Here is a 22,853-nt window from a genome sequence, read left to right as displayed (position 1 = left end):
AGACTCAGAGAGATTAAGTAACTTGCCCAAGGTCACACAGCTAGTAAGTGGCAGCCCCCCAATCCCAGCCCCCCCATCCCATCTCTCTCTGCGTCCAAAGCCGGATCTCGTACCAAACATGTGGTACACCACCTGGAGAACAATGGGAGAGGCCCGAAGAGTTGAACACATATTCAGAGGAAGTGAGCAAAACCCAGGACTTGATTGTTTAGGCGGAGATTTGAGAAGGGTTTGTATTGCTGGAAAACACAGCCCTTCCTGACTGACCTTATCGAATGGCTGTCGGGGATGGATTGGGTTACATTTTTATTCCCGTGTGCTCACTAGCCCTGTGACTGGGCTCTTTCCCTCTTCCCTCCTGGACAGTAAGCTCCCACAAGGCCTGCAAAGGTCCAGTACTTTACACTTGGTAGCTCCTCAATCACTACGTGGTGAGTGAACAAGTGCCTGGTTCTAGAATTCAAGACAGAGAGAGACAGAGAGAGAGAGAGAGCGCGCTGGAAAGGGCGGGGTGGCCCTCAGGTTCAGGAGCAAATATGCTGCCATGATTTCCCCTCCTGTGCCCACTGCAGACATCACTAATCGATCGAGCCATTCTTTCCCACGGAGCCAGCGTTCAGCCTGGCAGTCTTCCTCCACACAGCGCTCTAGCCGCCACTGCTAGGGATGATGGCAACGTCGTGATGTGTTGGTGACCAGGTCCACCCTCCAGGTGCTGCAGGCCTTGGCCGGTGAGGGCTCACAGGTGCATCTTCTCGGGAGGGGTGCCCCCAGCCTCATCTGGGGGTGCCTGGGAGGTTTGCAGCTCTCCCTCCGGGCCCCCATGGCCAACGGCAGACTGACGCAGGCCTGCCACGGTCCAGCACCAGCACCACCTCCACGCTGCAATGTTCGCCCCTGGCCCCGCGGCACCGGGCTGAGGCTGAACGGCTCCTGAAAGCACATCTTCGCCCTGCTTCTTCCACTTCGAGAAGCCAAACCACAACGGTACTAAATGTATCGAGTATTTCCTTGGCGCGAGGCACCGTGACAGATGCTTTATACACCTTGTCACAGCAATTCATGAGGCTGGGATTCTTACTCCCATTTTACAGCTGATAAAACTGAGGCCTAGAGTGGGTAACTAATTCCAGGTCATGTCGCTGGTGGGCTCCAGAGCCAGGACTCAAGGCCAGTTCTCTCTACCCCCAAGGTGCATGCTCTTTAGCACCACACTGAGAAAGATGCTTCTTCTCTCTTCCCCTTCCTGCTTCTCAAGCTTTGTAGGAACAGGGGGAGACTACGGAGAGCTTCGGCGGGCTTCAGTGAGTGCTTAGTTTGATTTGGTTAGGGCGAGGGGGCACTTCTGGGTTCGGGGTGACTTGCCAACCTTCCCGCGGCCTTGTTGTCCAGCCACAGCTTTGTGCCCAGGCGGCTCAGGTCTCAGGCCCCAGGCTGGCTGCCTACTGCTGCAGAGTCCCCAGGCCACCTGAGGGCCACCTCCCAGGAGAGGCAGTGCTGACCCTGGAAAACTGATCGCCATCTGCTCCGTCCTGTGACAGCGTCAGCCCTCTGTGGAGGGAACAGAAGGAAGGAAAGTGGACCTGACATAAAACAGGAAGAGTGGACGTGAGAGGCTCAGGCCCAGGTAGAAGGGGCAGGGGAGGGTGATGAGGGCACGGGGTCCGTCTGCCTATGCCAGGTGTGTTCCTTCTTCCAAGGGAGCAGGCGGGTCTCCTCCGGGAGGTCTGCACAGAGCCCCGTCCGGAGGAGGGGGGCAAAGGGACCAGCTGGCCCCCTACTGCCCTCCTGCCCTCCTGGGGGGACTGAGAACACGCACTCGCCCTTCTCCCCCGGAAGGATCCCCAGCTGTAGTGAGGACCAGAAGGACTTTTGGACACTGGGCCCAGGGAGAGGAGGTGGCCCCGCAGTCTGACAAGGGGCACCTGCAGTGTGGCCAGAGTGTGAGCACTGGCATCAGTGGTGTTTGGGGTAAAAAATCTCTGGAACCCACCGAAGTGATCATTTATAGGAGACTGACTGAAGGACTCTATATGGCCACACCTACAAATACCACATAGCTAAAATGTGCAGAGGCAAATCCATGTGCACTGGTACGGACCCAACTTCACAATGAAAAAAGCCGGTGGAAAGTAGTCTATATAGACCTCATTTTGAGTAAGACAGAGAGGAATATATATATGCAGAGAATATCTCCAGAGAACGTCACAGGAAATAAAAACTCTCTTCCACTGGTAAAGGGGATAGTTTTTACAAAACAAAAACAAAACACAAAAGAAAAGACAAAGGGCGCCTGGGTGGCTCAGTCGGTTAAGCATCTGCCTTCGGCTCAGGTCATGATCTCAGGGTCCTGGGATGGAGCCCCACGTCGGGCTCCCTGCTCGGCGGGAAGCCTGCTTCTCCCTCTCCCACTGCCCCTACCCTTGCTCGTGCACTCTCTCGCTCACGCTCTCTCTCTCTCAAATAAATAAAATCTTAAAAAAAAAGAAACAGTGAGGCCCATGGAATCAGACAGACCTGGGTTTTGAGTCCTGGCTGGATGATTTCGGGTAGATTCTTTTACCTCTCCAAACCTCAGTGTCCCCTTCGGTGAAGTAGGGATAATAATCATAATGATAGGGAGGTGGGTGGTTGGGAGAATTGAGTAAGAAATGCGCTAAGTACATGACACCCTCAGTATTGTTATTATCTTTATTAATGAAGACCCCTCACACAGGCCACTGTTCCCTGGGTGGTCAGTGGGCAGACAAGTCTGAAACCAGGTGGTTCTCTCCATCTCGGGGCTGTCGGGCTCTGACTGCCTTGAGGTGGGACACCCGCACACGTCACTGGGCTCGCCCTCTGGGGCCGCAGGGACAAGACCACCCACCCACCCTCCACGCGGTAAGCACGATGGAGGACACAGCGAGGAAAGCGGCTCATCCCTCACCCAGCGTGCGGCTCAGAGCGAAAAACACACCCTCTGTGCCCAGTTTCCTAGGCTCCAAGACAGCGATGACCTCCCAGCCTGCCCACCCCCTGGAGCGGAGCAAGCAGTTCTTTAAAGCTGGAGCCAAACTGTAAAGCACTTTGCAAAAGACACCGGAGCCCAGAGGAAGTGCTTTCCCCAAGATCACATAGCAAAAATATTGAAAGGTTGTCTGTTTTCAGGCCTTTGGGTGACTCACAAGGATTTGTTCTGGGGGAGAAAGACTCTGTTGCTAGAACAAGTTTGGGGAAACCACAGGTTCATGCTCTCCTGCCTCTCCTCCCACCCTGGCTTCCTAGGGAACAGATCATTAAAACTGAAAACAGGGATGAAACCTATGAGTTCCAAAGAGCAAAACAGGAAATGGCCTCAGCTGGAAAAGGAGAAAGAGGGCCCTTTCTGATCTACTCCTACAGACCCCCTACACACAGGGATAGCAAGGTACACACCATTGTAACAACCGGGAGCCAGAAACAGGAGTGTGGTCTTGACCTCAGGGACGTGCGGGAGAAATGGCTCCCACTGTGCTTGGCTTCTGTCTGGGAAGGGGGGCCGCTGTGACTTCGTGACCGAATTCAAGGGACAGCATCACTGTCTCCATAGCCCACCCCAGCCCCAAACCCTCGCCAACCCTGCGCATCCACCCTCCATCCACTTCTTGGTCTTTATTTTGAAATCGCAGGTCACATATCATGTCATCTCTAAATATTTCAGTGTGCATCTCCAAAAGTTAGGGACTTTTAAAAGAAACATGACCACAGCAATATTGTCTCTCTCTCTCTCTCTCTCTCACACACACACACACACACACACGCAAGAGTAGAGTTTTTATATTTATTTTTAATTTTTTTAAAGATTTTATTTGAGAGAGAGAGAGCACTAGCAGGGGGAGCGGCAGGCAGAGGGAGAAGCAGGCTCCCCGCTGAGCAAAGAACCCGATGCAGGACTCGATCCCAGGACCTTAGGATCATGACCTGAGCTGAAGGCAGACGCTTAACCAACCGAGCCACCCAGGCACCCCAAGAACAGAGTTTTTAAAACCTAACACTACATTTTCTAATGAAAATAATAATAAGCTAACATTTACTATTTGCCGCATTCTGGATTTACATTTGAGCTCACTGACACCACCCACCTGCCCTCCGCAGTAGTTACGTATGCCCTACCCAAAATTTCCACACTGGTTCCCCTGCAAAATGCCCATACTTCCTCCCTCCTTTAGTTTACATTTTCCTACACGTTAAATAAAAACTTTGAATTTTGTAATAATTATAGATTCAGAGCAAGTGGTAAAGACAGTATGGAGGGGTCTCTTGCAGCCTTTACTCAGTTTCCCCCAACGGCTGCAACTCATGTCATGACAGTACATCGGCAAAGCTAGGAAATGGACATTGGTCCAATGAGTGTGTATAGTTTTTTTTTTTCTTTAAAGATTTTATTTATTTATTTGAGAGAGAGTATGAGAGAGAGAGAGAGCACAAGAGGGGGAGAGCGGGAAAGGGAGAAGCAGACTCCCCACTGAGCAGGGAGCCCGATTCGGGACTCGATCCCGGGACTCCAGGATCATGACCTGAGCCAAAGGCAGTCGCTTAACCAACTGAGCCACCCAGGCGCCCGCATGTGTATAGTTTTATGCCATTTTTATTTGTGTGTAGATTTGTGTAACCACCACTGCTACCAAGATACAGAACTATTCTATCATCACAAAGATCTCTCTCATGCTACAGTCACCCCCCCCCCCACCGCCAAAGCTCTAGAAACTTCTTACCTGTCCCTCATCTCTATAATTTGAGAATGAGGTCCATCCAGGTTGTGAGTCTCAATACTCCCCTTTTTTTTGCTGAGCAGTATTCCACGATTTTGGACATACGACAATTTAACCATTCACTTATCAAAGGACATCGGTTCCCCTGCTTTATTGTTTTCTCCTGAGCATTTTTGACAAACAGACTTTGTATTTATTTCTGTGTCTTACTGAGTTTCCATACCCCGTCTGGAAGGTCAGCCCCATTAATGCTGGGACTTTTGCCTTTTTTGTTCATTGTCACAGCTCTAGGGCCAGCAGCCGGGCCCGGCCTGCAGGAGGAACTCAGTGAACGTTTGCAGAGGGAATGTTGCATGGGTTTTACAGAGGAAGAGATTGAGATGTAGGGACCGTAAGTGACCTGCCCAATGTCCTGGAGCCAGTGGGTTGCAGGGCTGGGTCTCACACCAGCTCCCTTGGTTCAGAGCTCCAGGCTCAGCCCCATGCCAGGCCCTGCTCCATATTCTCTCTGGCCAAGCATGGGCAAAGTGTTTCCCATCTCTGTGTTTCCCTTGGCTTAAAGGACAGCAGCAGGGGTTTTCAAATGGAACTTTACTGACGACCCGCAAAGCCAAAGGGAAATAAACAAGGGAAACGTGATGACTTATAAAGTGTTGAACTTGTGAAACAGATTCTTTCTTTCTTTTTTAAGGCGTGTGAAGATTGAATGAGATAAAGCATAGAAAACGCTTCGGATAGTGCCTGGGACATAATGTATACTGAATAAACGCTACTCTTTTCCTTCCCTTGCTCCTCATTTCCTAAGTTCCTGGAAGAGCGTTAAGTGCTATTGGGGCAAAAGAGTATAAAAGGCAATTCATACCCTTAAGGAATTTGTAATCTAACTGGGAAGACAAGGAGGTAAAAGGCTTGGTATAGAGTGAAGCACAACAAGAGTGTAAGACACTATTAGTATAAGGAATATATTAATATCAATGACTACATTTGTTTCCTATTTCTGCTGTAACAAATTATCACAAACTTAGGAGCTTAAAACAACACACATTTATGATCTCTCATCCCGGAGGGCAGAAGCCGAGAGCAGGATGGCAGGGCGGTCAGGTGGGGAAGGTGGGGAAGGTCAGTTGGAAGCTGCTCTGGGACCTATACTGGCCTAGAGTACATTGATAAAGTATTTTTTAAATAATAATAGGAATGAAAACCGTAAAGGAAAATAAGCTTCATATCAGGAGACCCCACAGGACTCCGGGGCTTCGTCCGGGCTACTCCGTTCACATCTACGCTCCCGGCTCCCAGCTAGCGGGTCGGAAGCATGGGGGGGACGGGAGGCCCTTGACGGCAAAGCAACACTGGGGAACTTGTCAGGGTGAATGAAGTGTCCTGTATCTTGACTGTATACGTTTGTTAAAACTCACTGCATTGTACACTTACAATTGCTGAATTTCATTGTATGTGATTATGCGATAATCAAGCCCATGAAAAGCATCCCTGGGAGGGCTTGTTCAACAGCCTGACGCTGAAGCCCTTGCTGCCCTCTCTGGTCCACGCTGAAGTTTTGGGTAGGGCTCAGCAGCACCGGAGGCCTCTCCCTTTGGCTCTGTAAACAGTTCTCCTCCTCCTATCTCCTGTATCACCGTGTGATGGACTTCCAGGGCTCTGGAATGCACCCAAATCCCCAGGTGTTTAGGGAAAGGAACTGGTCCAATGTGAGCCCAAGACACCAGAAGCTTCTCCCACAGGGAGTTGTGCAAAGACGACCAGAGATTTTCAGATAGAACCTGCTGGGCTATTTCGGCAGGCAACTAGCAGCCATCAGGAGCCTTGAGACCAGGAGGCCCAACCCAGGGGTCCCTAAGGGGCCCAGGGAGCTGCCTCTGCCAGGGGACTGAGAGGGCGGGGGCCCAGGGAGCTGGAGCACGCCAGCCAGGGGCAGTCTGACCGCACCCAGGGCCCGGTGAGCCGGCCCTGCTGATGTCCCCTAGCGTGCTCCCCGCCGGGGCAGTCGGGTGTAAAGGCCGGTGCTGGCACCACAGAGGTTAGAGATGGCCTATGGGACGGCGGCTCTGCCATCCCCCTACGTCATTCCTGGATCCCAGCACTGCACTCGGGTTACTGTGCACAGGCCGATCCTCACGCAAGCTTAGAGGCTTGAAACAATACACACTTGGTTCTGGAGATGAGAAGCTGGCGTGGCTGTCGCTGGGCTAGAAGCAAGGTGTCGGCCTGGTTATGTTCCTTCTGGGGATCCTAGAGGAGAATCTGTTTTCGGGCCTCTTCTAGCTTCTCAAGGCCGCCTGCATTCCTCGGCTTGGGGCCCCCGCCTCCGTCTCCGAGGCCAGCGATGGCCAGTCAAGGTTTCCTCACATCCCTCTGACACGGACTGCTCTGCCTCCTCTTCCGCTTTTTTTTAAAGATTTATTTATCTGAGAGAAAGAGAAAGCGCTGCGCGTTGGGGGGTGGGGACAGGGCAGAGGGACAGAGAATCTCACGCAGACCCCCCGCTGAGCACAGAGCCCATGACCCTGAGATTCAGAACAGCCTCCTTATTTTAAGGTTAGCTGATCGGCAACCTGAATTCCACCTGGCCACACGACACAACATATGTAGGTCCCAGGGTCACTGTTCTGCCTGCCACACTCCCTCAAGGAGCTCACGCTCTAATGGGCGAGAGAGGCTTATCAACAGCTCAGCTCAGCACCGCGAGGGTAAGAGCACGTCGGGAGGGCAGCCGACCCAGGCAGGCAAGGTGCCGCTCCCCAGAGAAGGGTGGCCGACTGAGGACCCGAATGACAAGCAGGAGTCAGTCAGAAGGGTGGTGCACGCAGGGAAACAGCATGTGCAAAGGCCGGGAAGTGAGTGGCGAGAGGCGGTAATGGGGGGCTGCAGAGGGTTTTGCACAGGGGGAGACAATGATTAGCTTGCGCTCTGGAATGAGCATGCTGTCTATAACCTTCGGCCCCTCTTGGAAGCTCACCTTCTTGCCGTATACGAAGAAAAAAGCCTGGGGGTGGTCATCCACAGAGCGGCTGCTTCACGCGTGAGACCCCTCCCCGGCTCGCTCGTCCTTGTCTGGGCCCGTGCCCCTCTGCCACGGGCTCTGCCTCTTCTCCCAAACCACCCGAACGCTGCGGAGGGGCCTGGTGCCCAAGGCCCCAGGCTTCAGTCTCCCCTCCTCCCCCACAGGAGGCCCTGCATCTATAACAGACCCTCCTGAAGGTGGGACACGGAAGGAATTACATCACAGGGTGGGAGGACACAGCTTGAAACTGGACCTAACATACGTGCCCACGACCCAAAGATGCACAGAGTCAGCCCTTCCCAGGGGTTTTCCCAAGGACACACCCCAGGTCCAAGCCTTGTCTCAAGGTTGACCCTTTGCGGGGAGCAGCTCCAGAGCCGACCTACCCCTCCCACCCACTTCCCAAACATTTAGTCACCCAGAAGGTTGGTCTTGTTTTCCAACTGGCTACTTTTGCTCACTAGGGCCGTTCAAGAACTTAGCACCTAGACAGGGTCCTGAGTGTCTCTGAACATTCTCTGTGTGGGGCGGGGCCGGGGGGGGTGCACATAAGCACCACTGCCCCAGTGAGTTTGCACCAAATCCCCTCCATGGAAGCCTCCAGAGCTTCTCCCAGACTTCAGGGGTGTAACTAGTAATGGATCGGTGACCACCCCCCAAGTCCCAGAGTGTGAGCCTCAGAGCCAGGACAACCCGAATCTCCATCCGGAAAGGGGACCTTTTGCAAAGGCAGAATCAGAATCATCTGCCCAGACTCCTTGCTCCTGACTGGGAGTTCACGTAATGATGCCAAGGGGCTCTTCCCCTGGCCCCGCTGGTTACGCGGACTGGCAGAAGCTTGTCTCTACTTATTAGTTAATTCGTCTGCAGCATCTTCTCTCCCTCCCATTCTCGCTCTCGGAGACCATCCTCCACTTGGGGGCAAACCCTTGGGGCGGGGGAAATGCTTATTCGTGTCACATAGGGGGAAAAGCCCATTAGAGGGGTAAGTTTTCTGTCTTGGCTGCCTTTTTGAGAATGAATTAGAAGGAGGCACGTTTGGGAAGAGGAAGATCATTTCCCCTCCGCCTGGCGCATCTAGTGGAAGGGGCCCCTCTCCCCCCTCGATCAGACACATCCCACGCCCACCTGTCTTTGAAAAGAGGCATAAATAATCCAATAGAGGAGTTACATGAAATCATAAAAAATGCTTATTTAAACCCACAGAAGGCAGAAAAGGAGGAAAAGAGAAACAAAGAACAAATGGAACAGATAGAAAAGAGCTAATAAGATGGTAGATTTTAATCCACCCATATTTATATTTATTTTTTAAAGCTTTTATTCAAATTCTAGTTAATAGTGTAATATTAGTTTCAGGTGTATGATACATTGATTCAACATATCCATGCAACACCTGGTGCTCATCACAAGTTCCCTCCTTAATCTCCATCACCTGTTTCACCCATTCCCCACCCCCCACCTCCCCTCTGGTCACCATCAGTGTGTTCTCTATAGTTAAGAGTCTGTTTCTTGGTTTACATCTCTCTTTTCCCTCTTTGTTCATCTGTTTTCTTTCTTAAATTCCACGTATGAGTGAGATCATATGGTATTTGTCTTTCTCTGACTGACTTATTTCACTTAGCGTAATACACTCTAGCTCTATCTATGTGGTTGCAAATGGCAAGACTTCATTCTTTTTATGGCTGAGTAATATTCCGTTGTATGTATACACACACACACACACACACACACACATCTGCTTTATCCATTCATCAGTGGATGGACATGTGGGCTGTTTCCACAGTTTGGCTGTTGTTGATAATGCTGCTATCACATAGGGGTGCATGTGCCCCTCTGAATTCGTATTTTTGTATCCTTTGGGTAAATACCTAGTAGTGCAATTGCTGTATAATTATTTTAAATGTGATTAGTCCAAACATACCAGTTAAAAGAGAGAGAGAGTGCCTGATTGAATAAAAAAGCAAGACCCAACTCTAGGTGGCCCACAAGAAACGCTCTTTAAATATAAAATAGTTTCCCCAGGCTTGCTGAGTGTATTTTCTCCCAGTAGCTGACAAATCTATTTGCTTTGAAGACGTCTACTTCCAAGTTTGGGCAAAAGTCAAGTTCAGCTTTTTTTCCAGGCTTGGATAAGCTCCATAATATTGGGGGTCTGAGGTTTGGCCTCCCCCCGACCCCAGTGTTATCTTGTGTGTAGTTTACTTTGAAATACGGTATGGTATAAACAGTGGACTAATACATGTGTGGAAATTAACTTCAGCCCACACCTGTGTGTACTTGGCTTACTCAGACCCTCATCAGGAAGCCACGCTCCCAGCGTGGACGTGAGTGCTCCAAATACGGCTGCGCATTCTGCACAAGGGGTCTGACTTAGCAAAAGGAGGTTAGAGATCATGCTCTATGAGGAAATGAGTGACGCTCAGATATGTGGTTGGCTAGAAAGGATAGCAACCCTAATCCTGCTGGGGTTTTGATTAGAACTGCCTGGCATCTATAGTTAAAATGGGGAAATGGAGATCCTTACAGTATGGGGCGTCCCAATTCATGAGCATGGCATATTTGTATCTTTCATTTCTTTCAGCAATAATTTTTTAGTTTTAGCATAGAAGTACTTTACATTTTTTGTTAAGTTTATCCCTAGGTATTTTATGGTTTTTGATGCTGTTTTTAAATTTCTTTTTCTGTTTGTTACTAATATAGAGGTGTATAATTGATTTCTATACGTTGACTTTGTGTCCTGAGACCTTGCCGAATTTTTCAGATTTCCTGTGTGCATGTGTTGGTTTTTGTTTTTGTCTTTGTTTTCGCTAGATCCCTCTGGATTTCTTTTGTATCCAATTATGTTATTTCTAAATAGACTGTTTATTTTCTCCCAATCTTTGTCTTTCAAACTCTTTTCCCCTTAATACATTGGTAAGAACCTCTAATATGATGTTAATTAGAAGTCCTTCTTTTTTTCCTGCTTTTAGGGAGAATATGTTCAGAATTTCACTCCCAAATATGATGTTAGTAACTGTAGAGTTTTTGTCGATGCTTTACCAGGTTAAGGAAATTCCCTTCTATCTTAAATTTTCTGAGAGTTTTTTTCATGAATGAGTGCTTAGGTTTTTTTTTTTCCTCAAGTGCTTTTTCTGCATGTTTTGAGATGATCATATGATTGTTCTTCGTTCTGTTAATGTGTCAAATTACATGGATAGGTTTTTGAATGTTAAACTAAACTTGTATTCCTGACATCAACCCCATCAATTCTTCGACAAATGGGACCTGATGCTTTCACATTATTTATTAGTTTTCAAAATAACCTGTTAGTTCTTTAGACCTTTCTAAATGTGACAATGTTGAATTTTACTTGAGCCCTGTGGTCCTGGAGAACAGAGATGGTTAAAGGAGTCCCACTCACCATTTTGTGTTCTGGGAAAACAGCAAAAAACCACCCTTCCCCTTGCGGACTTAGAGAAACCCCAGGGATGCCCCTCCCCCTACTTGTTTATCTATGACCAGGCCCGACACAGGCCCTCCAAATTCCCATCCTTTGCCTCATAAATGATTAGCTGAACCACCAGTTCCCACTGATCCATCCGAACAAAGTGCTTGCTAACCAAACTTTGGTTCAGTTTCTCTCCTTGCTCCAGGACCCTGAACTCTGGCCCATCTTCAGCCTGAGCCGGCACACAGCCCCTTCTGAGAATAGGTTGGCCTCAGGGTAAGGCATTCTCTTCTAGAAAAATCTGGGCGTGGGGAAGTGGGATGTGAGGAGCCTTGTTTACTCCTCTCCATAAAGCAGACCCCTTTGGGCCTGACCCTTGAGACCTTGCAGATCTGAGGGTCAGAGCGTCCTCTCTCCTGCATTATCTCTACCCACTGCTGCAATAGCTCCTTTCGAATAAAAGCCTCTCCTCGCTGAAGCCAGATTTGTTTTCCATTTGATACTTCCATGCAAAGTCAAGTCTACAAGACAAGGCACATTCAGCAAAGACTGGTTTTTATATCCATCCCCTCACCCTGTCCCCTGTTGGCCATCTCTCCCTATAGGTAACTATTTTTTTCAGTTTTGGCTTCTCATTTTTTTAAAAGATTTTTTTCATTTGAGAGAGAGAGAGAGAGAGAGAGAGAGAGGGAGAGGGAGAAGCAGGCTTCCCGCTGAGCAGGACCCTGGGATCATGACCTGAGCTGAAGGCAGGTGCTTCACCGACCGAGCCACCCAGGTGCCCCTCCTCTCATTTTTAAAAGCAGGCGGCCATGCGATTATATACCGTTGTGTCCTTGCTCCCATTTTTAAAGAACAAAGGCAGCCGATGATACACACCATTTCCCGTTTATAGGTAAGAGCCTCAACCACCTGCACCTCTGCGGTCTCCACCTAGAAAGCGGTCCACAGAGAGTTTAATGAGATTGCCAGGAGGGGAAAGCACTTTGTCAATCAGCCATCCTCCAACTTGAGTGCGCATCAGAATCACCCGCAAGCCTGTTACCGGCTCCTACCCCAGAGCTCCTGATTAGATCTGGGGTGGGGGTTGAGAATGCCTATCTCACCAGTCCCTGGGGTGGTGGCCGCTGCTGGTCCAGGGGCTAGACTTTGAGAACTGGTGGTAGGAACGCCCCTCAAGGGCAGCGCAAATGGGAATGTGAATAAGACACATCGACTTCTGAGTACAGCACCTGAAGGGGACAACCATGGGAACGTAGGTCCGGCTTTGACTGCAGACCTTGACGTGATGTTAGGGTGTAGGCCTCTCTTCTCAAAGGGTAGTCCTTGGACAAGCAGCTTCTCCTGGGAGCTTGTTAGAAATGCAGACCCAGACTCAGACCTACTGAGGATCTGCATCTTATCACACCACCCAGGTGAGTCTGTGCTCCTCAAAGTGTGAGAGGCCCTGCGCTGTGCCCTGTGGTTTTCTGGCCAGTGGTGGCCCATGTCCCCGGGATACAAGGTCCAGGAGGGCAGGGGCTTTTTCTGATTTGGTTCTGAGTGCTGTGGATAAAGTAGGAGTTCAACAAACTCCTGGTGACTGAGTAGGGAGGAGAACTCAGCCTCTAGGCACCTGAACGGGCCTCTTTCCCCCTAGGTTGTGCCAGGCCCCTGACCGCTGAGCGAGGCCGGCGTCCAGGTGGTGCCAGGAGTCCTGGCCTGCCGCCCACTGAGTGCCTATTCCCGAGGCCCTGACTTTCTCTCCTCTTCACGGTCTCACTCCGTGGAGGGCAGTTAGATCCTGATACCCTATGGAAGCCCCTCCCAGAGGGACAGCAGCTTGAAGCCCCTTGGGTGCCCTGGGGATGCCCGCTTTGAACCTTTCCTGGAAATGAATTAGTTGGAGACCATTTTGGTGCCCTCACTTACTAAATCCACAGCTGTCCGGAGTGAGAGGAGGGAAGGGGCCTGAGTGGTTGGAGGAGGTGAGGGAAGGGCGCCGCCTACGTCCGTCTGCCCGGGAAGAGGTCAAAGTTGCCGGGCAGAGGGGTGTAGCGGGTGGGGCGGCAGGTGCTATGGGGCTGGAATTTCTCAGACCGTATGTCGCAGGAGGATGGTGGCTTCTGTCTGCCGGGGAGGCTGGCTCAGGCAGTGGAGGTTTCTGGAAGGGTGGGAGAAGGTCCCCGAGAGAGCCCCCTGCGATGGGACCCCCCGGGTCAGAGGCTCGGAGCACACCTTTTCCCCCAGTGAATGCTCTCTCGTGGTCAGGGGGAAGTCTGGGTGGGCTTGGGGTGGGGCTGAGCCGTAAGGGGTTAAGCAAGACGCTGGGTCGGCAGGTGCTTGCATCTTGGGGGTGACAGCCATGTGCAGACAGAAGGAAATGCTATTTTCATTAAGGAATTTATTTCTCTTAAAAAACAACACCAGTGGTTCCATCTAGATACAGCAGCACAGTGACCTATTAGACGGAACGTACACAGATTCAGAGCAGCAGAACAAAAGCCGTTATCTTCAGGAAGGACCTCCAAAATGGAACTATTTTCTTTCGTCATCAATGTGAAAATTTCCCTGAAAAAAAAAAAACAGAAACCTTTGGATACTAGAAGGATTATTATTTTAACACTACCAATAGCCACTAAGCTCTTCGACTTGAGAACATTTGCTTTTGATCTATTACAAAAATGATTTATTGACGGACTGGAGAAAGACATCTAGATTCTTCTTTTAGGAAGCGTCTTTCTGTCCCCGGGGAGAGCTAGCTTTTCAAATGTTTTAACCACTGTCCCCAGCACGAGACCAGCGGAGAACCCCGGCCCGCAGGGAGCAGGCTCTGACCCGCACACTCTGGCCTTCCAAAGGCGACGGGGGAGGGGTCACAGGGGACGAGGCCGCCCTGTCCTGGTCCCTTGTGACAGAAAGAAGTGAGCTCTCTGCTGGTCATGACTCAGCTCTGTTGCTTCAACATGCACAGCGAGGTCACACTCGTTCTCTTTCCAAACAGAGGCTGTAAAGTTAGGAGGTCCTGTCTCCGAGGGTGGGGCTAGGAGGACAGGACACCACGCAAGAGGTTGTCCTTGGAAGGTGCAGGTGCTCACGCGGACATGGGAGCATGCAGCAGCCCAAGAGGAGGGCTGATGTCCCCCAAGTGGCACTTCCTCTTCATCTGGGGCAGGTGATCCTGGCTGTCCGCGAGGCTGCCGGTCCCTTTGGCCAGGCCTGGGATGCCAGGTGCAAGGAGGTTGCGGTGTTCCCTCCGAAGTGAGGTCTGGGTCAGGGGCTCACTTGGGAGAGTCAGTGGGAAGCCGATGCCCCAAGCCTTTCAGGGAAGGACGGGGTGTGGAAGAGCGACGAGGAGCTTCGACAGTGGGCAGGGCTTCTTGGGAGGTGTGGAGACCCCGGCTGCTCCGGGGCATGCCCTCCACATCGTCGGGGCTCGCTGGACTCCCGGGCAGGTGGCCGCATCCCGTGGTGCCTTTGACGCCAAGGTGGCGTCCACACGTGTCCCCAGAACTCACCACCATGTGTCGTGGCGGGCTGCCTGTCGAGCGTGCGTAAAACCCAGGTACCCTGCTCTCCACACGGCTTGCCCCTCCAAGACTGAGGTTTGCTAAGAGCAGCGCATTTCAGGGAACAAGCCCTTCTGGGGCCACTGGAAACACAACAATGCTTAGAAACTGTGCAAGTGAGCAGCCCTCAGAAGCGCACGGTTTAAAAAGTGATGTTCCCAGCCTAGAAAGAGTCGGGAATGAGTGATACGGGATGGGGTAGCATTCCCCTGAAGGCAGGGCTCAGGCCTTGGTGGTATTGTGGGTGATCTTATGGGAGCTCCCCCACCCCCGAGGGGGCTCGATAAACCTTTGTCAGTCATGGTGCTCGTGGCAGAGATCACCCCTGTCCCACTGGGGACAGAGCTTGTCTCCTGGAAAGTGGAAGCAGAGAAGTTTCTGCAGGGCCCTGCGTCTCATCTCAAAGGCACAAGGTCAGAGAACATCCGGTGAGGAAAATGTCATGCTTGGAGAAAGAGAGGCCCTTCTGTAAAGAGCTCAAATGTTGGAAAAAAAAAAAATCCATTCACTGACCAAACACACCTCATCCCAGGCAGGGGGATGGCAGGTGGGGAGGAAGGTGGGGTTTGTTTTGGTTTTTTTCCCCTAATTTAAAAATATCTTTTAAAAATGCAGCTATAGAAAACAAGTTGGCGGAGAAGCTGGGGGGGTGGGGCAGGACCTTCAGTGACTCGGGGACTGGGGGACTTGGTGGACAGGAGGGCTGATTTTCAGGCATTGTTTTAAATAATGACTTCCTTTCTCTTGCAGGAAACGAAGGGTCAAAAGGAACGGGAGGGAACAGAGAGACGGTGGCTCCGGCCCCCATCCTGGGGGCACTCGGTGGGGACAGGCTGCAAACACGAAGGAAGACTCCAGTCATCTTAGAGGCCCACAGAGGCCTGTGCGTTAGCCTCGTCGGAGCTGCGGGATGCAGAAACACCTGGGGCAGGTGCATGTTGTCCTCCTTGCTCCGTGAGGATTCTGTACTGCGGTCGGCCAGTGTGGGGCTCGGAGGCGTGAGAAGAGAAGGCTTCTCAACACCAGTCATTCGGTAAGCAGGGGGTTGCTGTGAATTGGGCAAAAGGAAGGAGGGAGGGTGGGAGCTTGGGCTGGTGACTGTCCCAGGAAAATGACTGTCCTTTCCATTGAGAAAGGAGGGTCAGCAAGAGCTTGAGGATCTTAAAATACTGGTCAAGGAGCTTTCCACTTCGTTGGCAAAAACGGAGTATGGCTGTTTGCATTTATCTGGTACGCAGCCCCGGAAAGGTGCCAGAAGCAGCCTCGTGAGGCCAGGGCTGGTCTTGAAGAAAATAATACTGCACGTTGGAGGGATCCCAGGGCGGCCCAACTGCTCTGCCATTTGTTTGTCAAGTGACCTAAAACGATCAGTCCCAAAGGCCGCCCCCTCTCCGGCAGTGCGCTCCACTGGCCCAGTCTGACGGAGGAGCACGGACACTGGACGGAGGCGGCCATGCCCACTACCGCTCCTCCGTCCAAGCTCGCGCTCCAAGCGGCCCGGCTCATGGTAATCGTTTTGGGAGAGTCGCGTCCGAAGCCCCGCTGAAGCTAAGGCAGCAGTGCCCTTTCTTGAGGGTGTGTTAGAATGTTCTGGAGAGCTTCTTAAAGATGCAGATTCCTGGGCCCTACTCCCAGAGAATCCATTCCATAGGTTTGGGGCGGGGCCCAGGAATCCGCATTTTGACCGGAGCAGCCTGTAGGTAGCGCTGGACCCACACTGGGAGGAACCCTGGCAACTGCCAGGTGGCTGACACCGGGTCTGAGTGAGGCTGACTCGGTCGCCAGGGACTCAGCCAGGCAGGGGAGCAGGGGTGTCAACCACTCCCCCCGTTCTGGGGCAGGGGGGAGGTGAGGATGGATTTGCTCCTTGTCACTTTTCAGAGGCAACAGGAGGCGGCCAGGGGCTCAAAGGGCCTGGGAACTGCCCTTGGAAGACCCTGGCCTGGCAAAGCCACCGGGTCCTCCTGGGGGCGACCTGAGCCTGAAGTTTTGAGATGCCCCGTTAGAACATCTTGGTCCCACCTCTCCCAAGAAGTGACAGTGAGTTTGTCTTGAGCTTCCGTGGTATCCCGGCCCTCTCCTTAGCCATGCCATTGCTTGGAGAGCCAACCCCCCCCATGCCACCTGGGCCGGGGTATCTGCGGGGCCTTGTGAAGCTCTCTCCAGACCCTGTGACCCCGTAAACACTTGAGGAACGTGCCTGGAGCCCCTGGGCAAGCCTCCCTCCCCCTCTACGGACTCATTCGGTAGGACTCCACTGACCCCCACTCCCTGAGGCTTCCTCAGGCCACAGGATTTGGGATAGCTGGGGTTCCATGACTATTCCTTATCATCGCGACACATCCCTTAAAAATAGAGTAAAACAAAAATCCCCAAATGCAAGCCTCTTGAAAACATACAGGCTTTAGCAGTTAGAACCTGCTTAGAAAGAAAGAGGCCCAGCTCTGCGTACCGGCCGCCTTCCAGACGGAAGAGGAGGCCAAGGCCAAAGCAACACGGACACCGTGTGCCTCTAAAGGAAATGCTGGCATTGGCCCTAGGAGGCTCCAGAGACCCCACAGAGGATGTTCTGACCGGGGCTGAGGTCCCAAGTGTGTCTGGAGCACTTAATTCAGGTTGTTACAAGCCAACAGCATGGTGACATCCGTGTGAGGGAAAGGTTACAGAGAGAGATGGATACAACCAATCCTTTAAAGGTGAAATGTGAATCATTTTCTACATTTAATAAAAACATTTTCTCATTTGAGGCTCTGGAAGTCTTGAGTCACATTTTTTTTTTTTTTGTAAATCCCCCCCCACCCCGCCCACTCTAAAATGCCTTAAAACACATGGCTTAACAGTGGCTGCACAGAAAATATACACCCTCAAAGTCTGACTTTCATTTAAATACAAATATACAAAATATAAACTGAGACAATAGAGAAATTTACAAAACTTTTCTTTAAAAATAATAAAGACAAAATTCAGTTCTAGGTATGACGCTATTCAAATACGTGCAAGTTGTCGTATCCAATTGGATTTCTATTGCAATGTTCCACGTCGGCTTGAGGGCCACCTCTGGAGACAGACCTGAGTGGAAATCTCTTTGAGAAACCTGGAGGCTCTGCGTCGAGGAGGCGGCCAGCCTCCTTCCCGGCTCCTGGAGGGCTCCCCCGTCCACAAGTTCTGCTGCTAAGGACAAGGGTCTAGGCTGGTCCCACCGCGGACTTCAAGGCCAGAGCTCCAACTAGCTGCTGCCGGTGGAGTTTGAACTGACATGGTTTGAATTTATGTGGTGGTTAAAATTGGTCTTGGGATTGGGTGAACTCTTGGAATTGTTTTGATGCTGGAGGAGAGAGGGGGGGGGGGGGGGGGAGGGGGTTGGGGGGGGGGGGGGGGGGGGGGGGGGGGGGGGAGACAGAGTTAGTCCTGGTGGACTTGTAGGGGCCTCTGAATCTGAAAACAGCGCCATGGTCAGGGGCTGCCCATCAGCTCCTCTTGCTTTCTGCTGCCTGGTGCCCTTCTTCCGCTGCAGACCCAGGGCCAGAGGCCACCCCTTGCGGCAGGGGGAGAGCTATGGGATTAAGAGGACCCCAAGGCAGGGAGGGGGCAGCCCCTCCTAGAATATCTATAGGGTTCATTACTATAGGCCCAGGGTCTGAAATCTGTCGCTTAGCTGAGGGACCTTGAGCAAGTCATTAAATCTCTTGGTTGCCCTGCGTGCCCTGTGGGCCAAGAGCAGCTTCCGTGCTGGGCCGGTGGAGTGTGAAGTGAGGCTGTGTGTAGAGGGCCTGAGCGGGTGCCCGGCCCCAGAACCAGGAGCTGCTTGCTCTTACCAACCTCTCTGTCCCTCAGTCCTCTTGCCGGCCCCGGGCACTGATCTTGCAGGAGGGCCCACAGAGGCTGGGACGGGTCAGTGCGGTGCCACCCAAGCAGCAGAAAGTGTCGGGGCCAGATGGGAACCCCGGGTCTGTGAGCCTCCACAGCAAGCGCTTGTCCCAGGACCTAAGTACGTGCTAGGGACTCAGCCATGTGGAAGGGGACAGGTCCTTTCTTTGGAGAACTTCAATTTTACTTGGTGGAAGCATTTTAAAATTGTATTTTTATAAGTGTATACAAACAGGAGTCTATTTTGGAACAGGATGTGAAACTCACAGGAAGCTTCCAGATCAAACCCCGAACTTGCCCTCAGTCTGTGTTTTCTCTCCATGTGCCTGATCCATGCTCCCTGCCGTTATCCCCAGATCCTTCGTATGGGTTTACCAGCCGTGTGACCTTTGTGACCTTGACCCTCCCTCAGCCTCAGTTTCCCTATCTGTGAAGTAGGGTAATGGGAGCACATCCTGGGCTCACACTGCACTAGGACCCCCAAAAAGGAGGGATCCTGGTTTGCCTTGCTGGTGCATCTCAAACCCTGAGGAAACAGCCTTGCACACAGTGGGCGCTCGCTACAAACTGGCCGAAGGACTGAACAGTTGAATTAAGGCCCAGGCTTTTGTGGAGATTAAGTAAGAGAAGCCCTCAGAAAGCACTCGGTGCAGAGCTAGGTCCACAGCAGGGCGCCATCCACAGCCACCCCATCCTGTTATCAGGGTGGGGGTGGGGGAGCTGGGAGGCCTGGGGACCAGAGATGCTCTGCCTCTCCCTCTTCATCCTCCTGGGGAGAGGGGCAGCTCCTTGGGGATCGGGTGGGGTGGGGGGAATGTAAATAATGGAGCCTCCCAGGCTGTGGGATGGACACACTGGCGCCAAGCCTTCTTCAAGGGAGGCCAGGAGGGGGCGCTATTCTGGCCACCTTGGGCAAGGGGGATGAGGTGAGGGCGTTCCCGCAGGGTGTCCCCTGCGGGGACATTTCTTCCATTGGGCCCACGCCGAACCCTCAATCCAGGGACAGGCTCTGAGGAAGAATGCCTTTTCCCAAGGGGCAAAGTCTCCTGAGGCTGCCAGCTGGAGGTCACAGCATCCACCTTGGGGGGCCCCACCCCAGGAGCCATGGGGTTCTGCAGGGCTCACCGCTCCCACACCTGTTCTGCCTGCTCTTTGTTCCGTGCGATCGCTACCTACAGAACTTGAGTCTTTACAAGGGCCATAAGGGGCAGTTAGTTCTCTGTCGGGGAGACTTCGCCTCCAGAGGACACGGGGCCAGGCCTGGAGACATTTTCGATTGGTACAGTGGGAGGGGGCGCTCCTGGCGCCTGCTGGGTAGAGGCCACGGAGGCTGCTAAATATCCTCCAGTGCACGAGAGCCCCCACGACAGAGAACTCACCGCGAACGTCCACAGGGGCGAGGCCGAGAACCCTTGATGAAGGGCGAGCTTTGGGCCGGCCCTGCCCGATTCCACCCTGCGGATCCCTCACCTGGTGGGCACAGGGGCTCGGGCAGGCTGCTGCGGCCCCTGGTCTCCCACGCCCCCCGCACGCAGGGAGAAGGCTGCAGGTCCGGCCTCGGGGAAGTACCTGGGCCCAGGGCGTCCCGGGGCCAACGCCAGGACAGCCGGGCACAGAGGGGGCGTCCCTCACCTGACGCTTGAAGATTCTCTGAAGCAGCCCTTTCTTCGGCGGTTCTGGAGGGTGACTTCTGTTCAGGTCCGGTGAGAGGGTACCGTTAGGTCCAAACACGTTCAGCTCCTTAAAGCACTCGGTTTCTATCATCTGGAGAAGCCGGGCGAAGGTGGCATGAGGGGCTGTGTTAGTCATCTTGGCTGGACAGGAGTCCCAGTGGCCCCCACTCTGCCCTGAGCCTGCTCCCAATAGATCCTGCACCCACCCCGCATCCTTCAGGGGCCCAGGCCCAGACTGCTCCCCGCCTGCCACGGCCTCTCCCCTGCCGGCCTCCCCCAGCTGCCTCTGCTGAGGAAGGAGGCAGGAGGTATGCTCATCGTCCAGCCGCCAAACCCACACCCCCTCTCCCTCCTCACCCCACCCAAGCCCAGGTCGCCCCACATGCCCTGCGCCCCTCCCCTTGTCAGGGCCCCCTCCCCTGCCCCATCCTGCGGAAGCAGCGCAGGCTTCCCCCAGCTCGGGCCCGTGTTCCTCCTCTCTCCCAGCCAGTCTGCTAGACGACTGTGTCCATCCCGCCTCCTATCCCTCTTCTGACCCCCACGCCAACGGCCGACGGAGTCCGGGCCTGTCCCCCCGGCCCAGCAGCCCCCTTCAGGGTGCAGACGGCCACCGCCCTGCTCACCTCGCTCTGCCATGGGATGGGCACGGAGCCCGTGGAGAACTTGGAGTAGAAGTCATCGTCCGTGTGGTCCAGGTTGACGCCTTTCACGGTGGAGAACTGCTCGATGTCCAGCACGTCCTTGCAGTACACGGCGCGGGGCTGTGGGCAGAGCGCTCGGTCACACGGGGCCCGTCCCAGGCCCGGCACCCCCAGCCACAGGTTCTGATGGGGGCGGGGGGGGCGCCTTTCTGGGGACCGGTGCTGCTCTCTCTCACAGATCTGCCCAGGGGCTCCTTCCCGCCATCACCCTTATGCCAGCTGCTGGTCACCCCACTCTCCAGGCTGGGGCCGCGATGGGGTGACGGAACACGCCCTCTCTGACCTCACATTCCTCGGCACCTCTGGGGATCCCCGCTCCCACAGAGCCCACAGGATCAGGATGGTGGAAGCGTTTCTAGACATATCTGTGGGAATGAGGGCGGCCACAGCTGGGGCCTCCGGCCTCCGGCCCATTCCTTCTCCACAGAGAGAAGGAGTGCTGGGGGCCCAGGGCCAGAGAGCCATGCGGCCCAGGGAGGCCCTCCGGGCCCTTCTCACCCCACTGGGCACCAGGCTCTGCAGCCCGACAGGCCTGGGCTGGGCTCCCAGCTGTGGTGCTTAGGAACTCTGGGGACGTCACATACCCCTGTAGGCCTCAGTCTCCTCACCTGCCAAGTGGGGACAGTAGAAGCACCCATGCCTGAGGCTGATGTAAGTGCCTGCCACGGAGCTGGGCCCCAGAACCACGAGCTGTGGCTGTCACAGCGCTAAATACCCGCTACTCTCACTCGCCCACTGGCCCCGTCCTCCCGGAGTTCAAGGACATTCGCTAAGTCAAGGTCGTGAGGGGGTGCACAGGCTCAGCCTGGGCTGGGGAGGCTACTCACGTCTGGAATGAAGGGAGGGTCCAACATCCCGGCTTCTAAGCGCTTGAAATTCATGTTCCTGAAGAAGGGGTGTCTCTTGACCTCCGCGGCCCCCTCCTCCCGGCAGCCCAGTCTCTGCTTTGCATCTTTGGTGAGCAGCTGTGACAAGAGAGCCCCGAGAGGTCATGCCTGGTGGGCCTTTCCTCCTGCTGAAGGCAGGAGACTTGGGGCTTCGGGCACTGTGGCCATGTCCTTTCACAAGTACGCCCGAGTGCGTGTCCATCCTCCAGCCTCTGCAGTGCCCGTGCCACCCCCAGGCACCCAACGGACACGGCCCCAGCCTGCTCGGGTCTTGCTTCAGGGCGGCCTCGCGCTCACGCCGGGCTCAGATGCCTGGAGCCTGCAGGAGAGCAGGAGTCCCGTCTGCCCTCCCCAAGGCGGCAGGCCCAGCGCAGGCGGCACCGTGCCAGTCTCCTGCTACACGTAAGCCAGAGGGCCGGCACCGTCTCTGCGGGCCTCGCTCATTCGCTTACTCAGCTCCTACGTACTCTGTAGACGTGTACCTGGTTGGCACAAACCACTGTGCCGAGAGGGAGGAGGGGCACCGAGTGGCCTCAGCAAGATCACGTTCGGAGGACCCATCCAGGCAATACACAGGTACGACACCACGGTGACAGAGGCACACAACCTGGCCGCCACCAGGGGGGGCTGCGGGCAGGTGGGGAAGGCATCGGGGCAGGGTCTGCGCTAGCAAGAGAGACCTGCAGGGCAGGCTTGGGGAACACCTGTCTTTGAGTCTGGGGGAGGGAAGAGGATGTGGGGGACGGGTCAGGGTGAAGGGGACGTGATGGGGAGAGTGCTGGAGGGTCCTGAAGGCCAGGTCAGGAGGATTTTGATCTGGAGGTACTGGGGAGCCACGGATGGTCAGGGTAGGAGTGTCCTCATCAGAACCAAGAGGTGGGAAGGTTCATAGGAGAGGAGGAGGCTGCAGAAGCAGACAGCCAGGCCAGAGGCCTAAAGGTGTGAATGAGGCCGGGAGGCTGGCGGGGGGGGGGGGGGGGGGGGGGGGGGGGGGGGGG

The 22,853-nt window shown here is 53.8% G+C and overlaps 1 protein-coding gene across 3 annotated transcripts in view; it reads right to left on the bottom strand.

Annotated features, from left to right (window-relative positions):
• Positions 1-17,510: 17,510 nt before the first annotated feature.
• Positions 17,511-22,853, bottom strand: part of GRK5 (G protein-coupled receptor kinase 5) — a 206,230-nt gene continuing 200,887 nt past the window's right edge. For all 3 annotated transcript variants that reach the window (XM_032423099.1, XM_032423100.1, XM_032423101.1), the window contains 4 exons: positions 21,796-21,933; positions 20,891-21,028; positions 20,227-20,358; positions 17,511-18,052 (listed from right to left, as the gene is read on the bottom strand). In XM_032423099.1, the coding sequence (XP_032278990.1) occupies positions 17,954-18,052; positions 20,227-20,358; positions 20,891-21,028; positions 21,796-21,933 (507 nt within the window). In that variant the 3' untranslated portion in view covers positions 17,511-17,953. The remainder of the gene's footprint in view (positions 18,053-20,226; positions 20,359-20,890; positions 21,029-21,795; positions 21,934-22,853) is intronic.

The sequence above is a fragment of the Phoca vitulina genome, unplaced genomic scaffold (genome assembly GCF_004348235.1).
Source record: "Phoca vitulina isolate PV1807 unplaced genomic scaffold, GSC_HSeal_1.0 scaffold28, whole genome shotgun sequence".
Lineage (NCBI taxonomy): Eukaryota > Metazoa > Chordata > Mammalia > Carnivora > Phocidae > Phoca > Phoca vitulina.
This window is presented reverse-complemented; position numbering and strand designations above follow the sequence as displayed.